The sequence below is a fragment of the Pempheris klunzingeri genome, chromosome 11 (assembly GCF_042242105.1).
Source record: "Pempheris klunzingeri isolate RE-2024b chromosome 11, fPemKlu1.hap1, whole genome shotgun sequence".
Taxonomy (NCBI): domain Eukaryota; kingdom Metazoa; phylum Chordata; class Actinopteri; order Acropomatiformes; family Pempheridae; genus Pempheris; species Pempheris klunzingeri.
The window spans coordinates 23,764,523-23,791,830 of NC_092022.1; the positions used below are offsets into that span (position 1 = coordinate 23,764,523).

The following is a 27,308-nucleotide window of genomic DNA, read 5'->3' on the forward strand; positions in this document are numbered from 1 at the left end:
TCCTCTTCAGTGTTTGTTTGCCAATATGAGTTTTTTTTATTAGGAAGAGGAAATCACAAAAAAAAAAAAAGCCTGGAAGTATCAGCAATAACAGCAGAAAGGAAATAAAAAGATTGAGGCTCAATCCCAGTACAGCCCCCTCCGCCCCTTTCAGAGTAAAGACAGTGGGGTCACAGTGAAAACAGCTCTGCTGACCATGTGCTGTTCACCCTGAGCAGGAGCACAGTGTTGCCTTTGGTACAGAAAAGTGTAAGACAACACTAAAGAGAGTAGAGCGCTGATTAAAGAGGAAAGGAAGCACTGATTTTATCGAGGCTCGGCAGTGTGAGCTCTAATCCAGACTCATGTCCTCGTCGTCCTCCTTCTTCTCTTTGGAGTCTCCTTTACTGCCCTGCATGGCTCGGGCGAACGCCTCCACATCTGACACGGGCACAGAAACAGAAGGTGTAGGTGGATGAGGACAGACAATACTTTTCCACAGTGAAGCCTCTTATAAGCACACGTCCTCATCAGTACAGTTTGTAAAAGGTTTATTAGTCACTCTAATTGTTCATAAAGCAATTCAATGAAGGGGAAGGAAAAATGAGTTCAGCTAAAGTTAACAAGGCCAAATGAAGTAGACCTTCCACAGTTCATCTTTTAGTACAAGGTTTATTCTTAGTGTTTTCTCTCCTTGAGAACATGGTCTATGGAAGCACAAAGAGGGAAATTCATATTAAAATGACCTTCTTCAAGTTTAAAACCATGTTTGTACACAGAACAAGGTCCATATACTTTAACCATTATTCCTGGGCTAACTGGCACCTATAGCTACTGACTACAGGAACGTCTACAGGAATGCAGGAGGAACTTTACCAGCAGTTCAACTAAATTTACTCCCTGCTGTAGGCGAAGTACTGTCTGACACCCCCATTACCTCGGTTTAGTCTGTTACCATCTAGTTTGCTTAAAGGACTCTGCTATGTTTTAGCTATTTCATATTATTGTTGTCAGCAAAATCCATTAAAATACCAAAACCTCACCAATACCTCTCCCAGAACTTTGCAACTTCCCTGTCCTGCCTCAAGCCCATTCTGTTCTACTGAGGAGTGCATGGGTCATGGTCCAGTGTTATACCAAAAAAACATCACAAAGGGCTCTGTAATTTCCTCCAACAGCTGGTAACTGTAGACTTTAAATCAAATTCTATGCAAAAAAGGAGGAAAAAGTGCATTTGTTGGGCACTATTTTCAGCGGCAGATTAATCCACATTTGGTGCTCTACTGAGTGTTGGGGGCATCAGAGTTGTGTATACGGAATTGAGTCACACACAATAATAATTGATACATACAGTTAGTAGATACATTCAGTGAAGGTTTTGGGTTTTTTTCATGGTATTTGTTGACAAAAGAAAAGTACCGAACATACCCAGACTTGTCTTATAATATAATACATATACATATAATAATGTATATTAACAGTATGTTCCCAGAAACATGGTAAATGGACTTGAGTTGCTCCTTAGTTCATTACTTCTGTTGCGTGTGTGTGTTTCTCACCTCCTCTGTTGGCAGCGTCCACAGCCTCTGCTGGTAGGCCAAACTGACTCAATAGAGGACCAAGCTGCCCGGAGGCCAAGGCACTGCTGAACATACCCATTGCCTGAGGGAGGGAGGAATCACAGTCAACACTGCCTGACAACAAGCCGCAGCAATGAAACATCTGTGCAGCCTAATTAAATCAATTGTGGTACCTTGTTACCAAATATTATAATCCAACTACATATGTTCCATATCCCCCACACCTAACTAACAAGAGCTTTTGAACACACTAATCAGGTTAATCAGGTGTGGAGACCAGGCCTTAAGTAGTGCACAATACACACACAGCCTGACTCACAGCTTTGTTGTTGCCAACATTTCTCAATGAAAACCTGTTCAGTCAAAAGCTTTCTCTCTTTGGCTTAAGTTGTACTTTTCTCAAACATATATGACCTGACTAGAATTTAGGGGCTTATTTGGTGCTCTGGAGCTGTGTGTGTTCCTGTTGCTCCTACCTGCTGGAACTGAGGTGAGTTGAGTGTGTTCTGGATCTCCTCCGCATTCTGCGGTAAACTCTCCCCGCTGGGGAGGAAGGGCAGGAGCCTCTGCTGGACCTCAGCGTTAGTCAGGATGGGAGCCATCATCTCTGGGGTGCAAACACTGGCTAGGTCCACTACCCAACCGAGAGGGGTCTTGTTAGTCACATTTAATGAAATACTCCCAGGTGTACTCTGCTCACTTTTTTTTTTTTTAACATTTTCTTCTTTGACCTTATTTTTCTTCTTGGACTCTACTCTCAGTCTCTCTCATTTAGCCGGTGTTAGTATTCAGATTGACTTATACCAACTAGACAATGTGTTCATCATCTGCCACTCACCCGCTGATCCCTGAGCGGCCGCTGAAGCGGGGACATTCATGGTGGCAAGGATGCTCTGAAGGTCACTGAGTTGGATCGGCTGGTGGGAGACGGGGCTTCCAACAGAGGCAGGGACCACCGGGGTCTGAGCTGCGGCTGCAAATAAGAGAAGCGATACATGAAGTGTGCCCACAGTCTGATTCATGTACAGCTATCTAGTCTAATAAAGACAGATTCTTCATTGGCACTTAATGTGCTGAACTTGATGTACCTGGTGTGGTGGGAGCAACACTAGTGGGGGAGACAGCTGAGGCAGCAGGAGTCACAGGGGTGGTGGGGGCCTGAGAGGAACTTAGTCTGGGGGCTCCGCCGGATGAAGGAGTGGCTGCTGCTGATTGGCTACGAGAGCTGTGGAGGAGGAGGAGAGGGCAGAAATAAGGAAAGAAGACGGGGAGAGACACCTTCAGTAGTTTAGCATATTTTTCCTTGTAATGCGCTCTCCATGTGTAACGACAGTGATGAGCTGATGCTGATGTGTCTGTTCTGTGTTCTGTCTCACCTGGATGAAGAGCTGCTGGTAGCTGGTCCTCCACTGCCCAGCAAGTTGGCAAGTCCAGGTCCTGCTAGGGCTCCCAGACCTCCTTAGACAAGCACAAACAAATCAAAAATAGTCCAAATTGATCTCAAACTGATTCTTAAATAAAACAAATGTTGGGGCAGTGAGCTTGGCTTCACTTCATGTTGATTAAAAATAAATAAATCCTTGTTGAGTAATTATAGATGATGATAAATAGTGGGATGGTAATGTGTTGTTTATAGCAGTTATTTCCTAGAGGAGGCTTCCCTTCTCAACACATTCGTGAGTCTCTGCTGTGATTTCAACACGTCAAAGAAATATGTCATGCTGTTCACCTAGTCCTCCCAGTCCTGTTGGTCCGATCAGCTGCATTAGCTGGTTGTGGCTCATATTTCCCAGCAGGTTTTGCAGGCCCCCCTCTCCTCCGAGTGCGGAGAGTTCGTGGCCGCTGCCGCCTCCACTGCCTGCTGATCCGGGAATGGGAGGGTTGTTCAGGTACTCATTCACCTTCCGACAGTACTCTTCATCCTTGTCAGTCTTTGGCTCCTGATGGAAATGAAAGAATTTCCTTGAAATCAGACATAAAATCTTCACAGGTCAAATTAACAAGCAGGATGACAATGAATGGATAGACAAAATGTGTATAAACTGTTTTGGCAAGTCAGGAGAAAATCTATTTTGACAATACAACCTTGTTTATTTGAAAATCTATTTTTACTAGAGCAGATAAAGGAAGACAACTACTGGGAATAAGTATTAAATGACGGCTGCCTGACACACACTGATTACAGCCATGCACACCCTGTCATCGTGAGTGAAATGATCTCTTCTTCTCTGCTCATCACTTTTATTGCCTGCCACTTCATTTTTCCACTCAGTTTCCCTCTATTGAACATCCATCTGCATGCATGCTAGCAGACACAAATCTCGTGCATTCACAACCCATCAAAAAGATGAGGAGCATCTTCCTCGTACCTGCATCCAGAAGAACAGTCTCTTGGATCCTGCCTTGAACTTCAGTACATAGACGCGTCCAGTGGTGCACTGGTTCACCCTCTTGAATTCACAGTCATCGGGGAAGATGATCAGGTCCTGGAGCAGGAACGGCACAACATTAGACATTCAGAGAGGGGGGGAAAGACACAGAGGTTGCTCTGTCCCAACAAATCATCATCAACAAATGACCAAAAGAGAAAACCAAGACAGCAACATCACAAATAAAGACAGGGTCACCTTGCTTGCAGCTAAATTTGCATTGAACTGTGTATAAAAACACAGGATGAATAGGAAAAAAAGCATATTGACAAACAAACAGGGGTGACCGTCTTTTTGCCACTGCAGGAGTGATCTTGTGAATCCAGCTGCCTTAAAAGGTAACATGATTTGGGCAGATATGGAGGAGGAGGAGAGTGGAATTATAAATCCCACTAGAAAATAAGTATATGCAACTGTACTTTGAATGAGAGAAATTACTAACTTTCAAATCACTACTGCTGACCAGACCTAGAAAGATAAATTGGCCGGGCAAATGTTAGTTTGCTGGGAATATATAGTATCCTTACATTGAGGTTATTCATTTTAAGTTACTCACATCATCAACATTTCCAGTCGTCCTGTCCTTCCAGCAGAAGTGAATCAGGGAGTCATCAGACTGCTGGATGTACACGGTGCCCTTGCGTTTGTCTGGTGTCACAACATTCCCCTTCAGGGTCATTTTACCAGCACGAAACTCCACCAGGTACTTGCTGGAGCTTCCCCTTGAGCCGCTCACCAAGCTTGGAAAGAGTGCACCTGACGACATCTTTAGGTCTCTTTATAAACCAGCCTGAAAATTGGAGGAAAAAAAAAAAAGGTGTCAAGTTAACAGAAATAGAAATTTAGAAAGATGAAGCAAGTAAGGCAAGTAAAAAAAAAATATATTAATGATATAGTATGAAAAAGGTTTGACGAGGTAAAAAGTCTGTAAGGAATATTGCAATGTGCAAGATAGTAACCAATCATATTTAGCAGCACAACCATCAAAACCAAGGCAAATTACCTCTACATGAATACATACATGTAGGTTCATGAATCTCGTATCTATTCTGATACTTCTAGATCACATGCTGTTACTACAACTGGTTTTTCTCGAAATAAAGAACACATCTATTATGTAAAGCGTTGAGTCCAATTGTCCTGCTAACTAACTTATTTTTATTTTTTATTTCGTATATGAGCCTGATGCCTAGCCGTAACAGTGGTGTGTCTGATCCAACAGTTTAAAGAGATTAAAGATGTTGGTTTGTGTGACTTTTCAATGAGAAGCTAACAAAAAGTAGCAGTTAGCCAGCTAGCTTTCGTTGTGTCATGCTGGTTGTCAATGCTAACATTAGCCCATGACTTGGCTAAACCGATGAGCGACGAAGGCCCAAGTCTTACAATTTATTTAACAAGCTAAAGTTATATAATATCACTGAACTTTAGAAAGAAGTGTCATTTCAGTAGCTGTATGTGAAACTGAAGTTCACAAAATGTTCCAAATACCTGAAGTTGTGTTAGAAGAGTTGACCAAGAACTTTTTTTTTCTCCAGTACGTCGCTAGCTGGTAACCAGGCAGCCTTCCGTGTTGACTTCCTGTTATGTTGTGCGCGTGCCTGCTGTCAGCGGGCGCGAGCAGAGGAGGAGGAGGTGTTTCCGTGCACGGATTGACAGCTCGCGCCCTCCCGGTGTAGCCGTTAGCTCGGTGGCTGAGACACCGGCTGTGTGAATGGTCCAGTGGCGGAGCGCAAAGCCCAACTGAGATGCGAGCACTTTAAAAATCGAGTTAGTCTTCAGTCAGAAAGCAGAAGCCACACTGCCCGGGTTTGAAAAGAGGTAAGGAGCGCGCACAGTTAGCCAGCGGGCTAACATTAGTCAGCTTTGCTGTCCTTGGATTAGTTAGCGAGCTAAATGCTAGCTGGCTTATTCAAACCAGGCATATCGCTCAGAGAAGGCTAGGCTACGGACTGGCTAACCAACATGGATGCTCTGTGTGTGTGTGTGTGTGTGTGTGTGTGTGTGTGTGTGTGTGTGTGTGTGTGTGTGTGTGTGTGTGTGTGTGTGTGTGTGTGTGTGTGTGTGTGTGTTCGTGTTCCTTTGATGCGGTGCCTGGAGATTATCCGCTTTAACCACGGTTTGACTCCCGAGCCGACCCGGTATTGTCTATTTCGGTTGAGAGTCACGAACCTACAGTACGTGAGGGCAGGCAGACGGTGCATTCAGACCCCGGGGCGATTATTTTTATGGGTTTCTAACGTGACTGAGTGAGTTTATACAGTGAGAAAACATCAGAGGATAAATCCGGATTTTCCAATTGAGGGGCTCATGTCCGAGAGACAGGTGCAACTTCCCTCACAAGTTGATTAATCGCATGTCAACATAATAGCCAGACTATTTGCCAGTCCACCGCTGAGTACTATACATTCTTTCCATTGTGTTGCTCTTAATGGGGCAGGTCCTATTATTGGTTGGCTTGCGAGCGAATCTGAAATAGCTGGAGCAGAGCTGGTGCCTTTTTCCGTCCTCTTGTGATGTGTATATGGAGTGGCAGGTTGTATTACAAACTGGCTGACTGCGTGGGTGTGTGAAAGTGCATGCATGTTCGTGGCAGAAGATGTTATAAACATTTTATCAAGAAAACTTTATTGAACAGCTGCAGTTGTGGTTGTAGTCAGCCACTCTGGGTGTACCATTAACCACAGTCATAATCTTTTAAAGTCAGATTGCAGACCTTGCTTTGCAAGTCATCCTGGTATGTGTTCTTAATACTGAGATCCTTTTTTGTCACTGTTATATATTTTCTTCATTCTGAAGTTTTAGCTGCTTCACTACTATGTCTTGATTGCAGATTGTAGTGAAACAGTCCGATGTAATGGTATTGCTATAATGTGCTGTGTCTGCATAGTATTGGTTTTGTATGATAATCAGTTTTGAAAAGCAGCGAAGGTGGAATTGGTCGAATGTTACTTCCAGCGTATGGTTTTGTCTTTTTTGTGATGATTTAATATGGGAGCATACCGCTTAATATGATTGTCAAACTAGCAGGAGAATAAAAATGGAATAACAGTACAAGTATCGGCTTAGAGTTAGTCATTTGGCAACTGAAAAGCACTTTGACTTTGACCTGTAAAAGTTTTCTGTGAAAAAAGATCTTCCATGAAGAAAATGTTCTGCTGTATCTTCATAGTTATTGAAGAAGATGAATTACTTGTTTGCATAAATAAACACTGATATATACAGTCATCTATGTAGTTACCCACAAATCATTAGCAAACATTTGTGACATGCATAACCAATTAATGAATGCACTGACATCAGCTGCACAACTCACTGAAGTACAGATTTTTGTACTGGTTGTTGTGTGGGTGTGTCCTTGCAATTATATTAAAACTCTTGAAAATACTGGATATTGACATCACTAGAAAAAGTATATCTCTTTTAGGGCTGCAACTAACAATTATGTTTATTACAGATGAATCTGTAGATAATCTTTGGTCTTTGGTCAACATTAGAAAAGCCTTCAAAGGTCATGTGATGTCCAAGCAAACCAAACCGAAAAGTATTAAATTTACTATAATATAATGTAAAGACCAAGGAAAGCAGCAAATCCTCACGTTTGAAAAACCTGAAATATCACATTTTTGGCTATTTTGCTTGAGATATGATTAAGTTAAATAGTTGCCAATTAATAGCTGATTAATTGACTAGCCAATGCAACTATAATCTCTATAGTGGTCATTTATACTCAAATGATTGATTAGACAATTTCATAGTGGCTATCTATGTCTAGATACTGTTCAAGCAGTTTTAGAGAGTGCCATTATAAGGGGTAGTGCCACAAAGGACGTATTTTAACAGCCATTGTAGTTCAGCCTTAGCCCACAGAGGCATGACTAGTTATCATGTGTTTGAGTGGATGATGTTTTAAGTGCTTAAATTATGCATAAATTGCATTGACTTCAGGGAGTGGTCCTTTCCGGCAAGTTATGTCTTAAAAATGTCATGTAGTCTACGTCAGCTTTATTTTACAGTTCATGTCACGGAAACATTTTACCAAATCAACCAAATTGTTTTATTGTGACTCAGCTGGTCTGAGTAAGGGCTGTGGGGAACCAGCATGAGCTGTAGTACAAATGGTCATCAGTGACTCATACAAAAGCCAGTCACATCGAATCAGGTTACACGTAGATAACAGACCAGTAGTAGGTCAGAGAAGGAGATTATCACTGCTGCCACACACTGGAAACTAAAGGCGCTTCTGTATACTGATCATTTATTAAAACAACTAGGACTGCCACTAAAATTATTTTTGTCATCATGTAATCTGCTGTTTATTTATTTATTTTGGATTACGTCATTAACTGCTTAGTGTATAAAATGTCAGACAATACAGTTTCCCAGAGCCTAAGATCATGTCTTCAAATATCTTTTTCTGCCTACATATCCATTTTGCAATGACAGAGAATTGATTAATTTATTTACTATACTATTAGAGTACTTAATTAGTCGTTTGGACTAAAGACATTTTGCCAAACTTAGTTTCGGTCCCTAGACCTACATCAAGTATAATGAGATGTTGTGCTTATAATATAGGTTTTTGTGAGTAAGAGCACATTGTCCAGGAGTTTTCCTTTTTTCTTCTCTTGCTTTTAGACATCACAAATCTTAGTGGTGTGCATGAACCTTTTTAGGCAAGTTTTGACAAATTCAAAGTGAAAATGATTCATTAGCCAATGTAAATTTAGACGAAGTTTATGATCAGTTGTTAATAATGTGTGGGAATGTACATTTCTCTGAGCGATGATGGGATTTTTCAAGAATTTAGAAAATTCTACAAAATACAAGCTTGTTTCTGTTCAGTGTGATTAAGATTTTTTTTTTTATTTTATGATAGTTGCATCAATTACCTAACTGTGTCTATTCTAGTAACTTCGACTAGCTGTAGTGCCACAGTGTCTCTGCCATGACCCTTGAAAACCTAAAATTATCCCCCAGCTGGGATTCCTACTTTGGCGCGCTGGTATTTGGTATTGATATTTGTATCCTCACACAGAAGGTTGACAGGTTTCGTATTCAGTCTCTGACATTAGAATCACAGATGAGTGCAGGAACTGAGCTGAGAAGTGATTCTTCTTCTCCAGCCCGACTAATGAGAGAAAAACCAGCACATTTATTATTTTTATTATACAGTGACATGCATTTACCCATGTGTTTGTGTGTAATTGTGACATTTTTGTGTTTTATGGAATCAGTGTTTTTAACTGGCTCTTAAGCTGAAATGAAATGAATGATAATGTAATAATCAATTAGGTGTTTGAGCCAAGCAAAAATGCATTGCTTGTTCCAGCTTCTCAGATGTAAATCCTAGCTGGGAAAGAAAGGTCAATATTACTTGTCCGTGTGAAATTATTTATTTATTTATTTAATGGTACAGCGAACTGCTGAATTGGTGTCAGTCAAATGTGACATTTCTGAAAGGTGGCACACATAAACAGGGAGTGGTTTAAATTTGTTCGTAATTTTAAAAAGAAGACATTGACTTTGTGAATATGTTTTGTACAGTATAGTAAAGTTCAACCAACCAGCCATCTTTGCAGTTGTTTTCCCTACTTAAGCACTGCTACTTGAACACATTGACATCCAGTTGAGCTAATAGACTCACTTCTTCTAGCTGTGGGTACAAGGCCATCTGCACCATCTATAGGTGTGCACTGTCCTCCTAATCAGAGAAATCAATGATCCCCAGCCTAATTAAGCACCACTGTTTTCTTTTTGAATGAGAGATTATGGCTGCTTGGTAGCCTCAGGTCATGAGTCTTGTCATGAGTGTGTCCTCCAGACAGGATGGTGTCAAGGTCCTGTGATCGCAGGTCACATGAGGCTGTCAAATATTCATCTTCACTTTCCCTTCTCCGGCAACGTCACACTCTCTGTCTCCTTCTGTTTCTCACCCTGAACCAATCCTTTCGTTCTGTCTGTCAGCCCATCTCTATCCTCCTGACCCAGCCGTCTCTCGTCCGTCTGTCTCTGTCGTTCCCTCTTCATCACTCTGACTCCTCCGCCCTGTTTCTCTGCATCATTTCACCCCTGCCTCTCTACTTGTTGACAGTGATTCCACATAGATTTACTCTTCTGTATGAGGTACGACGTTTTTTTAGTGAAATTATCTACCAACTAATGACGTAATAAGAGAAGCTGCTTCTTAAATGAGGATAACTCCAGTGTTTTTCACAAAGTTCAAAGCCAACAGACTCCATTGTCAGAAACAGTAATTTTGGTGTGTTAAGCAAACACCTTGGATGTATAAAGAGAACTGGATATAGCACTGGAGACATGGGCTCTGTTCATCCCTATGAAAGCTGCTCAGTGTTGCATTCAGCCAAAACACTTACACTTCATCACTCGGGTATTCCGCATTGTGGGGCCCATGGAGCATGTCAGCCAAGCTAGCTAGCAACTGGTTAGCCCTCCGCTAACATAATTGGTATTAAAATGATTTAATTGAGCATCTCCTCTAGACTTTTTAAATGTTATCTGACTGAATGGATGAAATGTATTAACTGAGAAAGTAGTAGCATGTCCATGTTGGCGAACAGGACATGGCCAGACTGAGAGGTCAAAGTACATATCAAATACATTTTTCCCAAAGATGGGTTCTGTCATTTTAGTTAGTTCTTATCATACTGATGTGTGCTCAAGTTTTCATTTTTCTGAGCAGTTTCGTTTTAATCAGTAATTTAATGCTGTAAAATAAGAGGGATGAAACTTAATGATTGACAGCCAACTCTCACCCGTGATTTGGACAAACAAGAGTTCGCTGTAGTAGCGTAGCTATCATTTTGACTGGAGCTGAAACAGTTAGAGGAATAGAAGTTAGAAAAGTTATTGGGCAACTATTTTCATCATCAGTTAGGACTAATCATTATTGTTATTTAAGCACAGATGTCACATGTTCCCTAGTAAAATAACTGAGAAACAAGTCATTTGTTGATAATGAAAGAAGCACTGCTGAAATTCGTTACTGATCAATAAATGAGTCAAGTGAAAGACAAATGTGTTTAACTTCTCAATCAATATTCATTTTACTAATTTGTCTTGCTAACTTGCTGATCTTGTTACACATTCATTCATTGTTTTTAAGATGAATTCGGTAAAAGAGTGCAGTGACTGCCTCACTTCCATTGGAGAGTACAGGACAGTATGTGCACACACAGTTTGCCCAGTGGTACCTGTTTGGCATTTGTGTGTCCATTTAGGAAGCTCACGCACGAATGCAGACAGCTGATTGGACATTAGCTAATGAATTGAATTTTGCATCACAGTGTAAGCCTGTGCCAAGATGTAGAGACTGGTGGGAAAAGCAGGCTGTGAAGTTGTGTGTGTGTGTGTGTGTGTCTGTGTCTTTAATTTGTATAGAGCTATCCTTTGCTCCCACTGATGGCCTTGTCTACTCAGCTTGAATTAGTTTCGTTGTTCTTTGATGAAGTCCCTTTAGTTTAGTCATGCTGACCAATGGAAGCATGACTCTCTTAGTAAGTCAAAGGTAACTTGAAGATGTTTCACTACTGGACCAACTGGACTTTTACCAGTTCATTACCAAGATTCCTTTTACAAAATACTCATGAGGATGTCCCTGGATCCTCACAGACAAATCATCCATAACACTTGTCATCATGTGGGCTGTTTCTACTCCTAACCAACCACACCACACTTGTCTTGGAATAGGGTGGAGATCCCAAGCATTGCAAGTCTCACATGCGTGTTGATGACATCATCTTCAGTCAGCACTGAAGACGCTGTGGTAGCAGTTGCCAGCAGTTAACATTGTTCATGACAACTGAAGAAAAATATATCGGGTGTTTTTATTTATATGAGCTGACATACGACAACCTGTGCAGCTGCTTTGCTCTCATCTCATACAAAGGTCTGATTGGCTCAGTTGTTTTTTGGGAAACGGCCATCAGTGAGCACAACACGAGACCTGTTTGAGTTTGTTTGAGTCGCTGAAAAACACAGAGAAGCGGGTAGTGATTCAAATGTCTCTGGAGCCTGGCTAAGAGATTTCTCCAACGCAAAGGAAGCACACAAGAAAAAAGTTAGCTTTAAATATCATCCAAATCATCTTGTTTTATTCTACATTCATGAAAGCTTTGAGTGAGTAAATACTGAGATGTGTCAGTGGTTAGTTTCCTGCCCTGCATGCACGTGTGCAGCAGCTGTGTTTACTGTGCCAGTCATAGCATTGTGGCTGTGTTACCACCTATTGATTTTCAGGCATGAACATGTTGTGTGTGTGTGTGTCTTTTAGAGTTTATTTAGTGTTCGAGTTGTTTTGTGTGAAGCCTCAGAGCTGCAGCTAACAATTATTTTCATTAATGATTAATACACTAATTCTCAAATAAGCTACTAATTCTTTTGTCTATAAAATGTCATAATTCCCTGGAGTCGGAGGTGACATCTTAAAATGTCTTGTTTTGTCCGATCAACTGTCCAGAATCCAAAGGTGTTCAATACTATAATATATGACACAGAAAAGCATTAAATTATCACATGAGAGAATAATAACTTGAGGACATTAAGTGAGTAGTACTAATGTACTGCTATTTCTTTCATTTAAAGTTTTCTTTTTCAGTTCTTTGTTTAGTAAAAATGATGACTGATGCATGATCACATATGTCAATGAAAGAGCCAAAATTTTGAACAATGAAAAGCAGAAAAAATTAGGCCCGTGAGGACATAATTGACTTGGTCTGGTGTTTGTTAAAGCATGTTGACTTTGCTATGAGAGCCATAGCGACAACAGTTAGGCCAGATTCCCGGAAGACCACTCAGAGACTAATATCTGAGCAGTGAGAGAGGAGCTGAAGAGGATGGAAGTGTGTGTGTAACCTCCAGCATAAAAGACTGTAGCTATGTCAACATTTCCTTGATGATACTTAATAATACTGCTAATGGAACCTCTTTCTTTTTCATTTAAATGGACAGTGAACTATAACTATGAACTAATTCAATAATGATCACCATGTACTCTAAACAGGGTGAAAGTAGGTGAGACAGGGAAGTGAAGTGTTAATGAGGCTCTAAGGAAAGGTGGTGTTTGGAAATGGAAAAAGAAAAGGTGACAGAGATGAGAGATTGAAAGGCTAAGAAATTAAAAGCAGTGAAGAGGTGTAAAAATGCTGCAAGAGGAGGAGAGGATGGGGAACGAAATATCATCTGAGAGTGAGAAAAGAGGGGAAGAGAGAGGGTGATGGAGGAGAAGTGCAAGATGGATGTGAACTGGAGAAGGGGGAGGAAAAGGGAAAACAGAAAAAGGAAATGCAAGGGAGAGACTGACACAGTGGTAGAGAAAGTGCAGGCGTGGAGAGAAAAGAGGATGAAGATGGGCAGTAGCTGCACTTTCATCAAGTAAAGAGTCATGTAAGATTTTAAACAAATGCTTGAAATGACGAAAAACAAAATCAGCTGGGGAGTAAAATGATAATAAACTTACCAAAACTGTGAAATCCCAAAGTACAAAGTGACGTCAAGCTGGATCTGTCAAGGCCTGAAACAATTAGTCAATAATCAATAATCTTTGACTTGTATTCTTGGGGTTTAAAGTGAACAACTGATTTATAAATGGAATGTTTTACAATAAAGAATCAATGGAAATAGATGAATTACCTTCTTGATTAGCATGCTCAATGACGGTCCATCCCACATGGTAACAGCTAGCTAGCACATAGTAGCATAAGGTGTACTTTGCTACTATCTACTGGTAGAGTAAAAATCTAAATTATATTCTCCCTGTTAATACAATCTATTTAATCACTCTAATGTACTGACCTTTTGCAACCCTAGCTAATAATGAATACTAATGAAAGGACATACTGTGCATTTACTTTGCTTTGCTGGCATTCCCAAGTTTGCAGAAATCATCTGACCAAGTGTGTGCTTTGTTGTGTCAATGTCACTGTTGAAGCATGAACATTATTGTGTAAATCTAATCTAATTCAATTTTATTCAATGTTGGAAATTTGATTCATCCTAATTGTCATTATTATAAAGAGGGGTTCCTACAGCTGATGATTGCAACAGAGAGAGGGATGAAAAGACTGATAATTGATTGAAATAAGCCTGAAGCTCAGAATGGTGAGCTGGTGTAGTCAATAGTACTGACTAATGATCCATTATCCTGACTGAAAAAGTAGTTGTTTTCTGGTTTAATTTTGTAGGGTTTATTTTATAGGATTTTCTTTTATCTTCCCATTCATAATAAGCCACTTAGGGAGAGAAATTACTACTTTGTCCACATGCTGAATATTGTGAGGGGGACTGCGCACCTTTTTAACGGTTCTAACTTTATAACACAACAATTGATAACCCATAACTATCTCTCTTTAACTGGGCAAAACACCATAGTGGAAGGAGAGTTTTAATACGTGCATGTAGGTGCAAGGTTATCAGTGCACAGAGTGAAAATCCTACTTGGATCTTCATCTGGTCAGCATGTTGATTATTAGTAACACTAGTGATTGTAGTGAGCGAAGAGACACGGCCAAATCGCATGCTGGGTAACAGTCTGTTAACAGCTGCGAGGCTCTATCACCACAGTACATTCAAAGGCAGAAAAGGAGGTGGAGGATGAAGACCCTGAGATGCTATGTTAGCATGCCACCCGATGATAACAAGCCAAAAAGTCTTTCGCTCGTGGTCTTATTCTTCTTTTATTCTTCCACTTCGTGCTCCACTCCAGTCATGTTCCACTAGCAGGCCGCCCCGCTGCAGCACAGCACAGCTAGATTATGGAGATAACTCCACTTCCCGGAGCTTCACTTAGGTCATTTATTAGTCACAAGTATCACTTGCGTTTTTTTCAGTATTTTTGGGCCTGATTAAAAACAGACTCACTCATATTTAATCAGATGAATCACTTAATTCAAATTGAGGATTTTATTTTCTGAAAGGTGTCATAAAATATAAAGGCAGACATTCAAAGCTTCATTTGAGCATCTTCTCTGTTCAATTGAAACTTTGACCAGAAATGTCGTCCAGTAACTAACACCTACAGAAGGTATGCATACTAAAGTTAGGCTGTACTCGACAGAGTCACTGGGTGCATGTGGGTGTTGCTGTGAAAGAGCTTTGGCGTTCAGTGTACCTTCCCTAGATAGACAGAGGTTTAATACTGAACTGAAAGTGACCGCACGCACACACACACACACACTTACCCCATCAGGAATAGGATTTGGCCGGGTTTACTTGTTTGTTATGTGAGCGTATACCATATACTGTATATGACACAAGTTTTTAATAACCGTACTGACTAGATCTACCATCAGTGTGTGACACAGAAAATGATCAAATCAACTAAAACAGCTGTTTCATGCATGAACTCACAACAGTTCACTCACCTGTGTATCAGTGTTAGCTTCACATAAGACAGACACAAGGGACTGTCTTTAACCACTCTTGGCTATTTGTCAGGGAAGTAAACATATTCACAAGTCACTGTCATGTCAGAATTGTGCAAGATAGTGACAATCTCTTGCCCGAAGGAAGTGACAGGAAAGACAGGAAATGCAAAAAAAGAGTAAGCACTTTCTCCAGTTATAACAGGACCATCACTAACAAAAGATTTTTTTTTTTGCATTCTTATCCTTTTTGTATAAAATATAGGTTGCAGCTCACTGTTGCTCAGTGGAGTGACAGCTTCTTTTGATGCAAGCTGACAACAGGAACTATGGCCTATTTTTCCTCAGTCTCCCTTACAGACACACACAACAGAAGAGTTGAGGAGGAAAACAGCCTTGAATTTTTTAATAATTTGGATTGTGGCTCTTGCTTCACATGCACTGTAATATAACAACCATATTCTCCAATCATTTGGCTGATCGAATCAAGTAATGACCGGAGAACTGCTGATTTGAAATCCAGCAAAGGGAAGTGTATCAGTCAGACAGCGATCTTCCTGACTAATCTCATGTCGTGCCTTGAGACTAAAACACCCAACTTCTCCATCAGAGTTTCTTTGTTTCTAAATGGCAGACATGTCCTTGTTGTGAATGTTAAATAGGGGAGTTTCTCTTTGCACATCCTCTCAAGCTCAATGAGGTTGGATGGGGAGCATCAGTGCACAGTTATTTCCAGAGATGTTCCATCGGGTTCAAGTCCGGGCTCTGGCTGGGCCACTCAAGGACATTCAGAGACTTGTCCTGAAGCCACTCATTTGTCAGCTTGGCTGTGTGCTTAGGGTCGTTGTCCTGTTGGAAGGTGAACCTTCGCCCCAGTCTGAGGACCAGAGCGCTCTGGAGCAGGTTTTCGTCAAGGATCTCTCTGTACTTTGCTGCATTCATCTTTCCCTCGATCCTGACTAGTCTCCCAGTTCCTGCCACCACCATGCTTCACCGTAGGGATGGTATTTGCCAGGTGATGAGCGGTGCCTGGTTTCCTCCAGACATGACGCTTGGCATTCAGGCCAAAGAGTTCAATCTTGGTTTCATCAGACCAGAGAATTTTGTTTCTCATGGTCTGAGAGTCCTTTAGGTGTCTATTGGCAAACTCCAAGCGGGCTGTCGTGCCTTTTACTGAGGAGAGGCTTCCGTTTGGCCACTCTGCCATAAAGGCCTGATAGGTGGAGTGCTGCAGAGATGGTTGTCCTCCTGGAAGGTTCTCCCATCTCCACAGAGGAACGCTGGAGCTCTGTCAGAGTGACCATCGGGTTCTTGGTCACCTCCTTGACCAAGGTCCTTCTCCCCTGATTGCTCATTTTGGCCCGGCGGCCAGCTCTAGGAAGAGTCCTGGTGGTTCCAAACTTCTTCCATTTATAAATGATGGAGACCACTGTGCTAAATTAAAAGGAATTTAACCCATTTTGGAATAAGGCTGTAACATAACAAAATGTGGAAAAAGTGAAGCGGTATGAATACTTTCCGGATGCACTGTAAATAATCCAGTTTAAATGAAAAATGTGATAACAATAGTTGTAAAAAACAGAAGAACAGCTGATATTTAAAACATTGTATAGTTATACCAACTTCCACTTATGTGTTAGTATCATTAACACTGATAACAATGTGCAGTAAGCTAAGACTGATGGATATATTGGGCCAGCTGGTTTATTAGATATCTGTTGTGTGATTGGTACTTTTTAGTATGATTACATCTCATGTTTTTTGACCTCTTTGAGTTTCCAAGGTGAGAACAATGCAGTGTTATCCTTGTTCTCTACCAAAGAAAAAATAGTTTCCAAAGGGAGGTGTTGCACCAGCTTTTTTCCCTGCAGTCTGTTCAGGCTCATTGGCAGAGCTTCTGAAAATCTTCAAACAGCAACACCCCCCCCTTCCCCCTTGCCTGCCTCAGTACACAAAGCCTGCAGTTGGTTAATAATGGCACATGATTTGTTGCATCATATTGTGCAGGTTCTTTTGGCCACATGTTTCTATTTTACTTGTCTTTTCTTTCTTTCCTCTGTTTCCAAATCCCTGATGTTGTGAGAGGATTTATGCAAAGCCATGAATTCTAAACATAGTCTCATATGTTAGTGCGTTTAGTGTTATTAATCAAGCGGTCATTAAGTCACCGTGAATATACAGACGGCTCCATCATTGGCAGCTATTCAGATTTTCACAGACTGTTTGATTATGTTCTGTTGATGGAGACGGAGAATGTTAACGTCTTGCAGAACAGAACATATATCGCTGTATCCTCTGTTGGTTTGAACACGCACAGTAAAACGTAACTATTCTGAGCTTTGGTTTAGACTTGCTCTTCATATAAAGCGTCTTGAGATAACGCTGTTGTGATGTGGCGCTATATAAATAAAGATTGATTGATTGATTGAGCTAGTAGGACTGGACACTATAAGACACATAGCCATTCTGTTTAGTGCATGTTAGCTATTCATTAAGATATCTCCAGTTTTCTTTTTTAAGGGGTTGCACTCTAGCTGAAAATCTACTATCTCAGTTCGATGGATTTTATTTTCCTGAGTGTTGTCACCAATTTCTTCATTTGAACTTTGGTAAGACCATGTTTACACTTGGTTTTAAGATGTATTTCAGTGATCCAAACACAGATGGACAGCTGAGACACATCAACGTTCACATGAGTCTATCATGCGCCACGTGTTTCGTACAGGCTTGTTATAAAAACAAAACATTTTTATGAATTGATACACATGTATGGGTCGTGTACATTTAGCTCCAACCACACATATCAGTGCTCCTCTCTATTTTTTTAAGTGTTGGTGCGCTGCCATCACCACATCCTGCACTGGCGACGTGTTTTCCTGCCGCGTCCCTGACGAGGACTGGATTTGCTTGTTGTGATTTGTGTGTGTGTGTGCTGTGACCTGTTGATTTTGTGCCAGATGACATGTGAAGGATGACGCGTGACCTTGTGAAAATAAAGCAACAAAAAAACACTTTATCAGCACACACGCAGCAAAACATACTGCACTGGAAGTATAATAGAAAAACAGTGGACTATGACTGCAAATCAGTAGTCAATCAATAGTGTGTTATTATATCATTTTGGCATCAGTATGTTGAATAGTTGGATATATTTTCCACAAAATGCAGTGTATTATAGCACATTACATTGATGTTTCATTGAGGATTTAATTCATTTCCCCCACTCCTACTTCTCAGTTATGTATCATTTTAATTTAAAGGGAAAAATCTTGAGTGGCACGGGTGGGAAGATAAAACCAGCTACTTGTTAAAACATCTTAAATGTTTTCCTATTTAAAAAAAAAAAAAAAAAAAAAGTTTTAAAAGGGGACGTAAAAGACACTAATGATGTGGTCTATCTGATTTAAAGGCAGAGTCCCACAGTCTGGGGACCCGGGTCACCTTTAGTCGCAGTTGCTGGATTTACTTAACCCTCATAAAACAAGTAAAGAAACAAAGTCAGTTTTTTCCTCTCTAGTTCAGACCAAAGGACAAAAACAACTGTCAGGTGAACATGAAGCAGAGCAGCCAGGCTGAGCTACAGCATTACATGCTCAGTGAAAATCCTTCAGTGATGAAATTCATTAAAAAAAAAAAAAAGGAAAATGGAGACTCAGGTGTGAAAGCTCACACACATTTAAGGCTCACACACACACACACACACAGTCTAAGACACAGACCATATGGTGTCACCTCTCATTACGCTGTGTGTTAAATCTCTCTAGTCTGTTTCTTCCTGTGAATGGCCAATTTGATTTACAGCTCATTCAGCAAGACAAAATCTCATTGGCTGCCTGCTCAGGTAGGCTGAGTCTTTGAGGCACACACATACTGTGCACACACACACACACACACACACACACACACAAACATTAGCACAGTCTCTCAGTATGATGATAATCCCTGGGGTACAGACGAATCGCCCTCATTGGTTAATCCCAGTCAGGTGGGTGGTGAATCTGGGTTGTGACTGGTTAATCCGAGGCACAGTAGTGGGTGGGATTTAGGGAGGTGTTAAATCGATGTGCTGTCAGGCATGTCGTTGTCGAAGCATTGTAGGGCTGAGGCCATCTGGTGCCTTATATAGGGCTTTAGAGGGACTAATGAGTGACACACAAACGGGGGCTTTCAACAATGTCAATATGTAATACGTTTTCTTAGCATCTCTATATTCCACTGGCCACGTTTACCTGTATGTGTGTTTGTTTATGGCGTGTGTTTCTGTTATGCTCTTAGTCCACATTGAGCCTTTTTCCCACCCTGTTTGTAAAATTATCCCAGTGTGTTTAGGTAACTGGCCGGTGTCAATCTGCCAAAGTTAACCTCCTCCCACTCACTTAATTCAACACACACACTTAGGATAGCATGTTTGTAGTGTGAGTGATAGAGCCCTATGACTGCCAAGTATGTCACACTGACATTATGTCAAAGATATGTTTGAGGTGATAAAGAGATGACAGTTTGTACCAAAGAGCACTAACTAAAAGTGTCCCCATCAGCACCCATGTTGGTATCCACCTTGTTTATGCTGTTTTTATGCTGCAAAAGTTACTGAAATATGTCAGTATAAGTAATATAATAATAATAAATAATATGAAATTAGGTTTTTATGTCTCTCACTTTGGCCATGATCAGGTTACAGTCCTTCTGAACCCTTGAATTCACGTTTATCACTTCCCACTTTGCTTTTTAAAGAAACTGGACCCAGACAATTCAAGTTTGGACAATGGCTAAAGCCTTTGTGTAACTACAGTTGGGTGTGTAAGAGGCAGCCATCAATGCTGTGGGATCAGTTAGGGCAAACTCAACCCAAAACACACAATACTTTAACACTTTAAAAGCCCACTCTCTGAACATCGTTTTCTTAATCATCTATTTTATCATGACATTACTGCTTGAAATCATATGAAAGTTACTTTACTGCTTGTACGATATTCAGTGCTGCCATTTTATTGGGAATCTAAGACAACTGCATTTCAATTTTAGAAGTTTTAGAGGTCTTTTTGTGGCGTCTTTTCTGGTAGTGAGATATGAATATACAAACAGGCTACAATGGCTGCAACATAATCCTTCATGGAAACTATGCTCAATCAAAGTACATCCACTAAACAGGCTCAGATTCTTATTCCAAGTGTCTGATGACATTATGGAAAGGATCCATACAGAGATAGAAGTGTAAGATCCTTTTGGTTAAACCAGAAACAACAGTTATATCACTCGGTTCATTAGATATATTGATGAGCAGTTATACAGATAACTGGAAGCTCTCAGCTTACTTTCTTGTTGTTCAGTTAAGGCTGGTAGTCTGGTCCAGTCTGTGTGTGTAGCTGAATTGGCTTACTGTGGTCTCTAAGCCTGCTAACCCCGCACACCTGCTGTCTGACAGGGTTATATCAACCAGGGGGAGAGCTCAGTTACTGTTCAGTTCAAAGGTCAGGAGGCGGATTTCTTTCAGGATGTTTAAAACCTTCGATCTTAGGCCGTAACAACACTTTACAACTCAAATATTCACATGGCTTATAATCAGCTCTCCTCCTGTTAGAACTTGGTTTCTTAGCCCACAGTTGTTACAGTCGAAGGGCGTGTTGTGTTTGTCGGTGTTCTGCGGTCCGGGTGAATTTGCTTATAATGATGCCTGGTTTACACAAGCCGTGTATGTCTACAGTGTGTGGATTTAGTGTTCTTTATTCTGTTTCTGCTGGGAGGACTGACCTGCAGTACCCACCTTGAAACTACTGATCTCCTTCAGCTCTTGCAGGCGTTTCATCAGGCTTTCACCAGATGATTTAGCATGAATGCTAATATCACATAACATCAGTCTCAGCTGCTAAATCACCAACATTGTAAGAGAGTGCGCTGTTACTACAGCAGCTTTGATTGGCTAGTTTTCCACATCAGATATGCTGTATTCCTGACAGTCTTTGGTTACGGTAATGAGTTACTAACCACCCTGAACTTTGAGACCAAAGTGAGCCAGTTGAATCAAAGGAACCACGGGTCACTTCTTAACTCTATCAAGGGTTGTTTCAGTGAGAGACGGCAGGTGTACATTCAGGGAACATTAAATAAAATAAGAGGGTATGGTCAAATAGTGGTAATAATGAACAAAAAGAATTTAGTAATATGTGTGAAGTTAAGAAAATGTTTCATACCTGTTTCATGCTGTAATATCTCTCTGTCAGGACATGTACCAATTTTGTTTGGATTCACTTCGTCATTGAAGAGTTTTAGAATAACTGCTCGCTCTGCTCTTTAAACTCTTCTGTCCATTTGTTGTGTGGACAGTGAACGTGATGAAATACTGATATTTCAGCCACCATTTAAGCTGCATTTTTGCTAGTGTTTCTGAACAGCTGTTTACCAAAATGGCATTTGACTGAGAATGTGTTGTAGATCAAATTTCGCAAGTAAGCAACAGTCGTTTGTTGTTCATTATCACGCTAATGGTCATTACTTCCTTATTTACTGCTGAGTTTCATCACTGACATCAGGATTTTCCAACCGTGACTTTTGCTATTGATAATTTTGTCTTGGACCAAGCGACCGGGCCATCACTATGCACTCGTGGGGACAAAGTTAGACAGGGGGAGTCTCCCATTAGGCTGTTTGCAGGTTCACACGCATGTTTGTGGCCGTTTTGGTGTGGTGTGTGGTGTGATCTCTGTTTGTCCCCCACAACACAAAAATAAGCTTCGATACTGACGCAGGAAAGGAGAGAGAGACGGGGACAAACGAGGGCACACAAGAGAGAAAGTGGAACAGCATAATAACTAAGCAGAGACCCAAATCTGACTGTGTTTATTCTCTATTGTATTGTGTTTACTAATGTCTTTAAAAAAAGATATGCAGATACACCTCTGAGCAGCCCTCGGGTGGCGTCCTCACACAGATTTCAAATGTGCTGAATGCTCAGAAGGCGATGATGAAGCACTGATGACCCACTTGTTTGGGTGCCTGTCAGGGAGTGAAAGATGCAGCACAGAACGCACCTAGTTCAAGATAATTTTAATAGATTGTAGTTGTTGACTCACACTCAGCCCAGCGGCAGAGTGACAACCAGGAGGTTGCGTACATGAAGGCAAACCCTATACTTTTTTGGCAAAACCATAAATGAAAATATTATACTTTTTTGTATATGCTTATAATGGAGCAGTCTAGTGTTCTCTGAGAGATTTGTGCATTGCTGTGTGAAATAAGGCTGTTTTTAAAACTGCTACTTATCTTTTACACTTGCTTGTCCTGAACCACAAAGTTACACTACAGCAGCTGCTGCACGTCACCCTGCTAGTGACAAGAAAAACCCACCAGTCAGTTAAGATACCTTTAACTGCTCTCTGCTACTTCCTGCTTCTTCACTACTGTGTGTCGGACAGAGCAGCCTCCTCTTGTTCTTGAAGTTCTGGTTTGCATCTTGCTTCCTGCAGCTGGCTTACTGGAACAGTTCATTCAGGACACAGACTATAAATCTGTCTTCCTCATACACCTGCCTGGCTGGCTGTGTGACATGAACTCAGGTTACCCTGGTTTAACTCATTTATTCCTTTCTCTCCTTCTACACATCACCTCCTTGAACTAAAACGGGCAGGAGTCCCGGCACAGGTGCCAAGCTATGCACTGCTGTAGGCGGGGAGAGAGAAGCATATTTTAGCCACCTAAAAAAGGCCCAATTAATAAAAAGTCAAGCATCAGTTCAAATGTACGCTATATGAAGAATAAATCCATTGTTATATATCGCTGTCAGACAGCCGAGAACTGTGGCCCTTCGGTGAGTTTGTGTGTGTTATTGTGTGACTTTGGTGTGATAAATGGTCAATTCGGATCCAAAGTAACATGTCAGTTCATTGATGGAGGTCAGCAACTCCTTTTATCTGCAAGTTAAAATGACTGTTTTTGTCAATGGAGTCTGGCAGCTTTGAGGAGAGAGAGAGAGAGAAAGAACTTTCATCAGAAAGGGCTGTCTGACACGAGGTGAAGTGCCTCATACAACCCCACTTCCAACTTTCCTTTTAACACAAAAGCTATTCACTTAAACTCCTGTGTTAATACCCCTGATGAAAACTGTCCTCTCCTCCATCTCTGTGAAGAACACTCAGGCCTGTTCTGCTGCCACTTGAGCCTCTGTAAAGAGAGAAAATACCACGTTTAGTGTAATTCAGTCAGCAGAAGGAATACTTAATGGACCAACTACACATCTAAAAGGTGATTTTTGTAGATTATTTGGAATTGTCTTGCTATTTGGTCATTTGAGGCTGATCAAGGGACTTAAACTGAGAAATATGTGGAAAAAACAACAAAGCAACTTGATTATTTGAACTTGTAGCTCATCAGCTTCTTTGTCCTCATCTCTTGTTTTTGTACCTGACAGGTGAGAGGCTGTGAGTGTGAGAGAGAGAGAAGGAACCAGAGAGAGAGAGAGAGAGAGAGAAAGAGAGAGAGGCCATGGAGCAGCAGAGACAGAGAGCTCTCTCTACATCAGGAGAATCACTGTACGTCGTGCTGGGTGTTGACAAGACTGCCACGACAGAGGACATCAAGAAGTGTTACAGGTAGATGTTCCACACATGAGAATAGAAATGTACTAAATGCTCACTCAAAAACAAACCAAGTGCCCTTCATCTGTACTATTGGTCTTCTATGGAACAAACCACTAGAGGGAGCCAGAGGTCTGTGATCGACTCTTTTAACCGGTCAAAATGAGACATCCATCCATCCATCCATCCATTGTCCATCTGTCTCAGGGTGTCATTACAAACATCCTCCACTCTCATTTTCTGTCTTTTTACAGGAAACTGGCATTGAAGTTTCACCCTGACAAGAATCCAGACAACCCAGACGCCGCTGAAAAGTTTAAGGAAATCAATAACGCCCACTCCATCCTGTCTGACGCCACCAAGAAGAACATCTACGACAAATACGGCTCGCTGGGCCTGTATGTCGCAGAGCAGTTCGGAGAGGAGAACGTCAACACCTACTTTGTTCTGTCTAGCTGGTGGGCAAAGGTAGGATGGACTGATGGGAACAGGCTGTTAGGCAGACACATGCAATGCGAACCAGCTGGTCCACATTCTTTTTTCTGACAGACTGACTCATTCCACTGACGACGCTTTTCACAGATTTGTTTGGCATGTTTCTTTATCTCCGTAAACTACTTTTTACTATTTAACTGAGCAGCTGTACCTTCAAGGTGTCAGGGTGCCCACAGGCCATGGGATTTCTGGAAAGTCATTGAATTAAGAAAAGATTATTGGGGAAAGTCATAGAAAATCCTGGAATTCTGTGCATCTTATTTAAAAAGATACAAATTTATTAATTCACAACACAGTAATATTTTTTGTAATTTCTTTCTCTCCTAACGTTAGCCGTCTTCTGGCCGTCAAATCACTAAACAACTGAGGCAAACATGAGTCTGAGATCCTGAATCTGACGTGTTTAGACAAATAATTTTTTGCTTAGAGGTCTTAGAGGTTCAACTTTTTAGTCATGGAAAAGTTAGGAAATTTCAGATTTGACGTAGAGTTTGAACCCTGAGGTGTATTTCACTTATAATAACTCATTCACAGATGATCTCTGTTTATTATCACTCCTGAAAAGAGCTGGCTGTCATACTGATTCACTTTAGACGTGTTAGTCACATATATTATTATACAAGTACACGTACAAGTCATGCTCCAAGATTGTTCTAGTAATAAAGCAAAAAACGTTTTAGGAACATAGTAATATAACAATATAATATGATCGGGTTATTTGCTATTGTGTTACACAAATATTGTGTCGGTCATCGATCCGAGCTGAGACTTTGAAACGCCGAAGTCAAAGAGTAACACAAACAAACTAGCAAGGTAGTGGTAGACCAGCAACTCCCCAGGTAAAATGACTGTTTTTGTCAATGGAGCCTGGAGGCTTTTGAAGACAGTGATATATAACGACTGTCTTACAGGTCCATCTCTGTAGGGATGTTTTCCATAACGTTGTCAGACACTTGTCTGTTAGTGATAAAAACAAGCACCTTTAGTGGACGTACTATGAGTGGGCTCTGTTGCACCTATGGCTTCATTCTACTGGACCAATTCCAAAACTTTTTGTACCTACTAGTCATTTAGACAGCAAAATATGTAAAAAAAAATAGGGTTTCAAACTACCGGAGTTGTAACTCTTAAACTCTGGAGTCTTTTCACAGCACATAAGCTGTATATAGATACTCCCCTTTGGAAAAGACATGATTCTTGATCCAGTTTCTGTTAGCTTCAACATGTCCCTGCTCCTTCAGTGTATAATCGGGATTCACTGATGCTTTGTTGTCTCTCCGCCTCTGTTCTGCCAAGACTGTGTTCACCTCCATCACTTTCTTATGGTTATTGAATGTCTCTTTCCCCTCTCCATCCCCCAGGCCCTGTTCGTCTTCTGCTGCCTGTCCACAGGCTGTTATTTCTGCTGTTGCCTGTGTTGCTGCTGTAACTGTTGCTGTGGGAAATGTAAACCTCGGCCACCCATGGACCAGGAGCCCGAGTTCTACGTGTCCCCCGAGGACTTGGAGGCCCAGATGACCGCTGACGAGAGAGGTGAGTGCAGTAATAATAATAGGTTACTTTACTGTATGTACACACAGATGTACAGATTTTAGTATTATTATTTTGAACACACATCAGTTTGTACAGGAAACACACATATATTACAATTAAATATAGATTTACCCTACTTATCTCTACTCTAGTTACCAGAGTAGAGATACATCAATAAATAGCTATTTATTACTTGGCATAGATAAGAACAGCAAAATGGCACAGAGAAGCAAAGACTTCCAAAAAAGGCAGCATAAATCAACAAGAAACCAGCTACTGTATATCCCCACACACCTTTCTTGATATTATACTACAATACATTTTTATTTAACGAGAAAAATACTTCTAGGATCATTTATAAACCAAAGGAGGGCTTCTCCATTTACCTCAATGAATCGGATTCATGAGAATAATGATATTAATCATTATTATGAATTATTTTTTTCTTTAAAAAAATAAATGTCAAACAACAATGTTTTCACTTTAAGTGATGAACATTTTTTTCCTATTTAAACAAAAATATTTCGACAGAGAAAAAAGGTTTGTCACATTACAAAATGTGCAAAGGTCCACTTCACTGAAATGGAGATGATGGCACTCTGCATAAACATGTTTATTCTGAGTTAATTTGGAAAGCAGCATTAGGTTTTAATACAAAGACACACTGATATGATGGAACCACAAAGCCCATCGCTCTTATTATCTCACTGTTTATTTTTTTGGTCTTTTAAACTTTGTTTTGGTTTGAATTAGATCTAATGTGTGTGTTTGTGTGTGTGTGTGTCTCTGTCTTCCTCAGATGGCAGTGAGCCCATCATGATGCAGCCGTCCTCAGCCACAGAAACCACCACGCTCACCTCTGATGCCCACCACAGCTACAGGACCGACGCATACTAGACACACACACACACACATGCGCACACAAGCGGCTCCGCCACAATCACAGGAGTGATGCGCATGCTACACACACACACACACACACACACCAACACTAACACTGTCTTGTTAGCCCCTCTATTATTTTCCTTTCATCTACAGCAGCAGTTTATACCACACACACACACACACACCAGCAAATACTCCATACCATCACCCGGACCACACTGCCTGCCTAAGCAGTGCGTGTTCATTGTGGAACCTCTTCCTTTCATTTTGACGCTGCTCTAATCTGCTACCATACCAGAAGAGCAGACATTCAGCCGGCTGCGGTGCTGCATCATCTCGACAATCAGAGATTCACATATTTTTGTGTGTGACATGCAGTTTTCAGCAAAAGTCAACCAGGAAAACATGTGACGGTAGTCTTTGTCATTGTCATTTATTGTCATTAGTATGTGGCAATAG

At 41.0% G+C, this 27,308-nt stretch overlaps 2 protein-coding genes across 4 annotated transcripts; one reads left to right on the forward strand and one right to left on the reverse strand.

Annotated features, from left to right (window-relative positions):
• Window positions 1-18: 18 nt before the first annotated feature.
• adrm1 (ADRM1 26S proteasome ubiquitin receptor) lies at window positions 19-5,591 on the reverse strand. 3 transcript variants are annotated; one of them, XM_070840391.1, is made up of 10 exons: window positions 5,477-5,591; window positions 4,545-4,778; window positions 3,929-4,045; window positions 3,289-3,499; window positions 2,936-3,017; window positions 2,648-2,784; window positions 2,398-2,532; window positions 2,036-2,193; window positions 1,539-1,641; window positions 19-420 (listed from the first exon to the last, which is right to left on the reverse strand). In XM_070840391.1, exons 2-10 carry the CDS (start codon window positions 4,752-4,754, stop codon window positions 332-334), a joined length of 1,242 nt encoding a protein of 413 aa, XP_070696492.1. In that variant the 5' UTR covers window positions 4,755-4,778; window positions 5,477-5,591; the 3' UTR covers window positions 19-331. The 3 variants fall into 3 exon arrangements, with proteins under 3 accessions (XP_070696492.1, XP_070696493.1, XP_070696491.1); XM_070840392.1 differs by lacking the exon at window positions 5,477-5,591 and having other exon boundaries at window positions 2,936-3,014; window positions 4,545-4,785; XM_070840390.1 differs by lacking the exon at window positions 5,477-5,591 and having other exon boundaries at window positions 4,545-4,785.
• A 76-nt stretch (window positions 5,592-5,667) lies between these two features.
• On the forward strand, window positions 5,668-27,270 carry dnajc5ab (DnaJ (Hsp40) homolog, subfamily C, member 5ab). The gene is made up of 5 exons (XM_070839836.1): window positions 5,668-5,806; window positions 23,771-23,951; window positions 24,191-24,404; window positions 25,793-25,964; window positions 26,764-27,270. The coding sequence occupies exons 2-5, from the start codon at window positions 23,845-23,847 to the stop codon at window positions 26,859-26,861; spliced, it is 591 nt and encodes a 196-aa protein (XP_070695937.1). The 5' UTR covers window positions 5,668-5,806; window positions 23,771-23,844; the 3' UTR covers window positions 26,862-27,270.
• The last annotated feature ends 38 nt before the right edge of the window (window positions 27,271-27,308 follow it).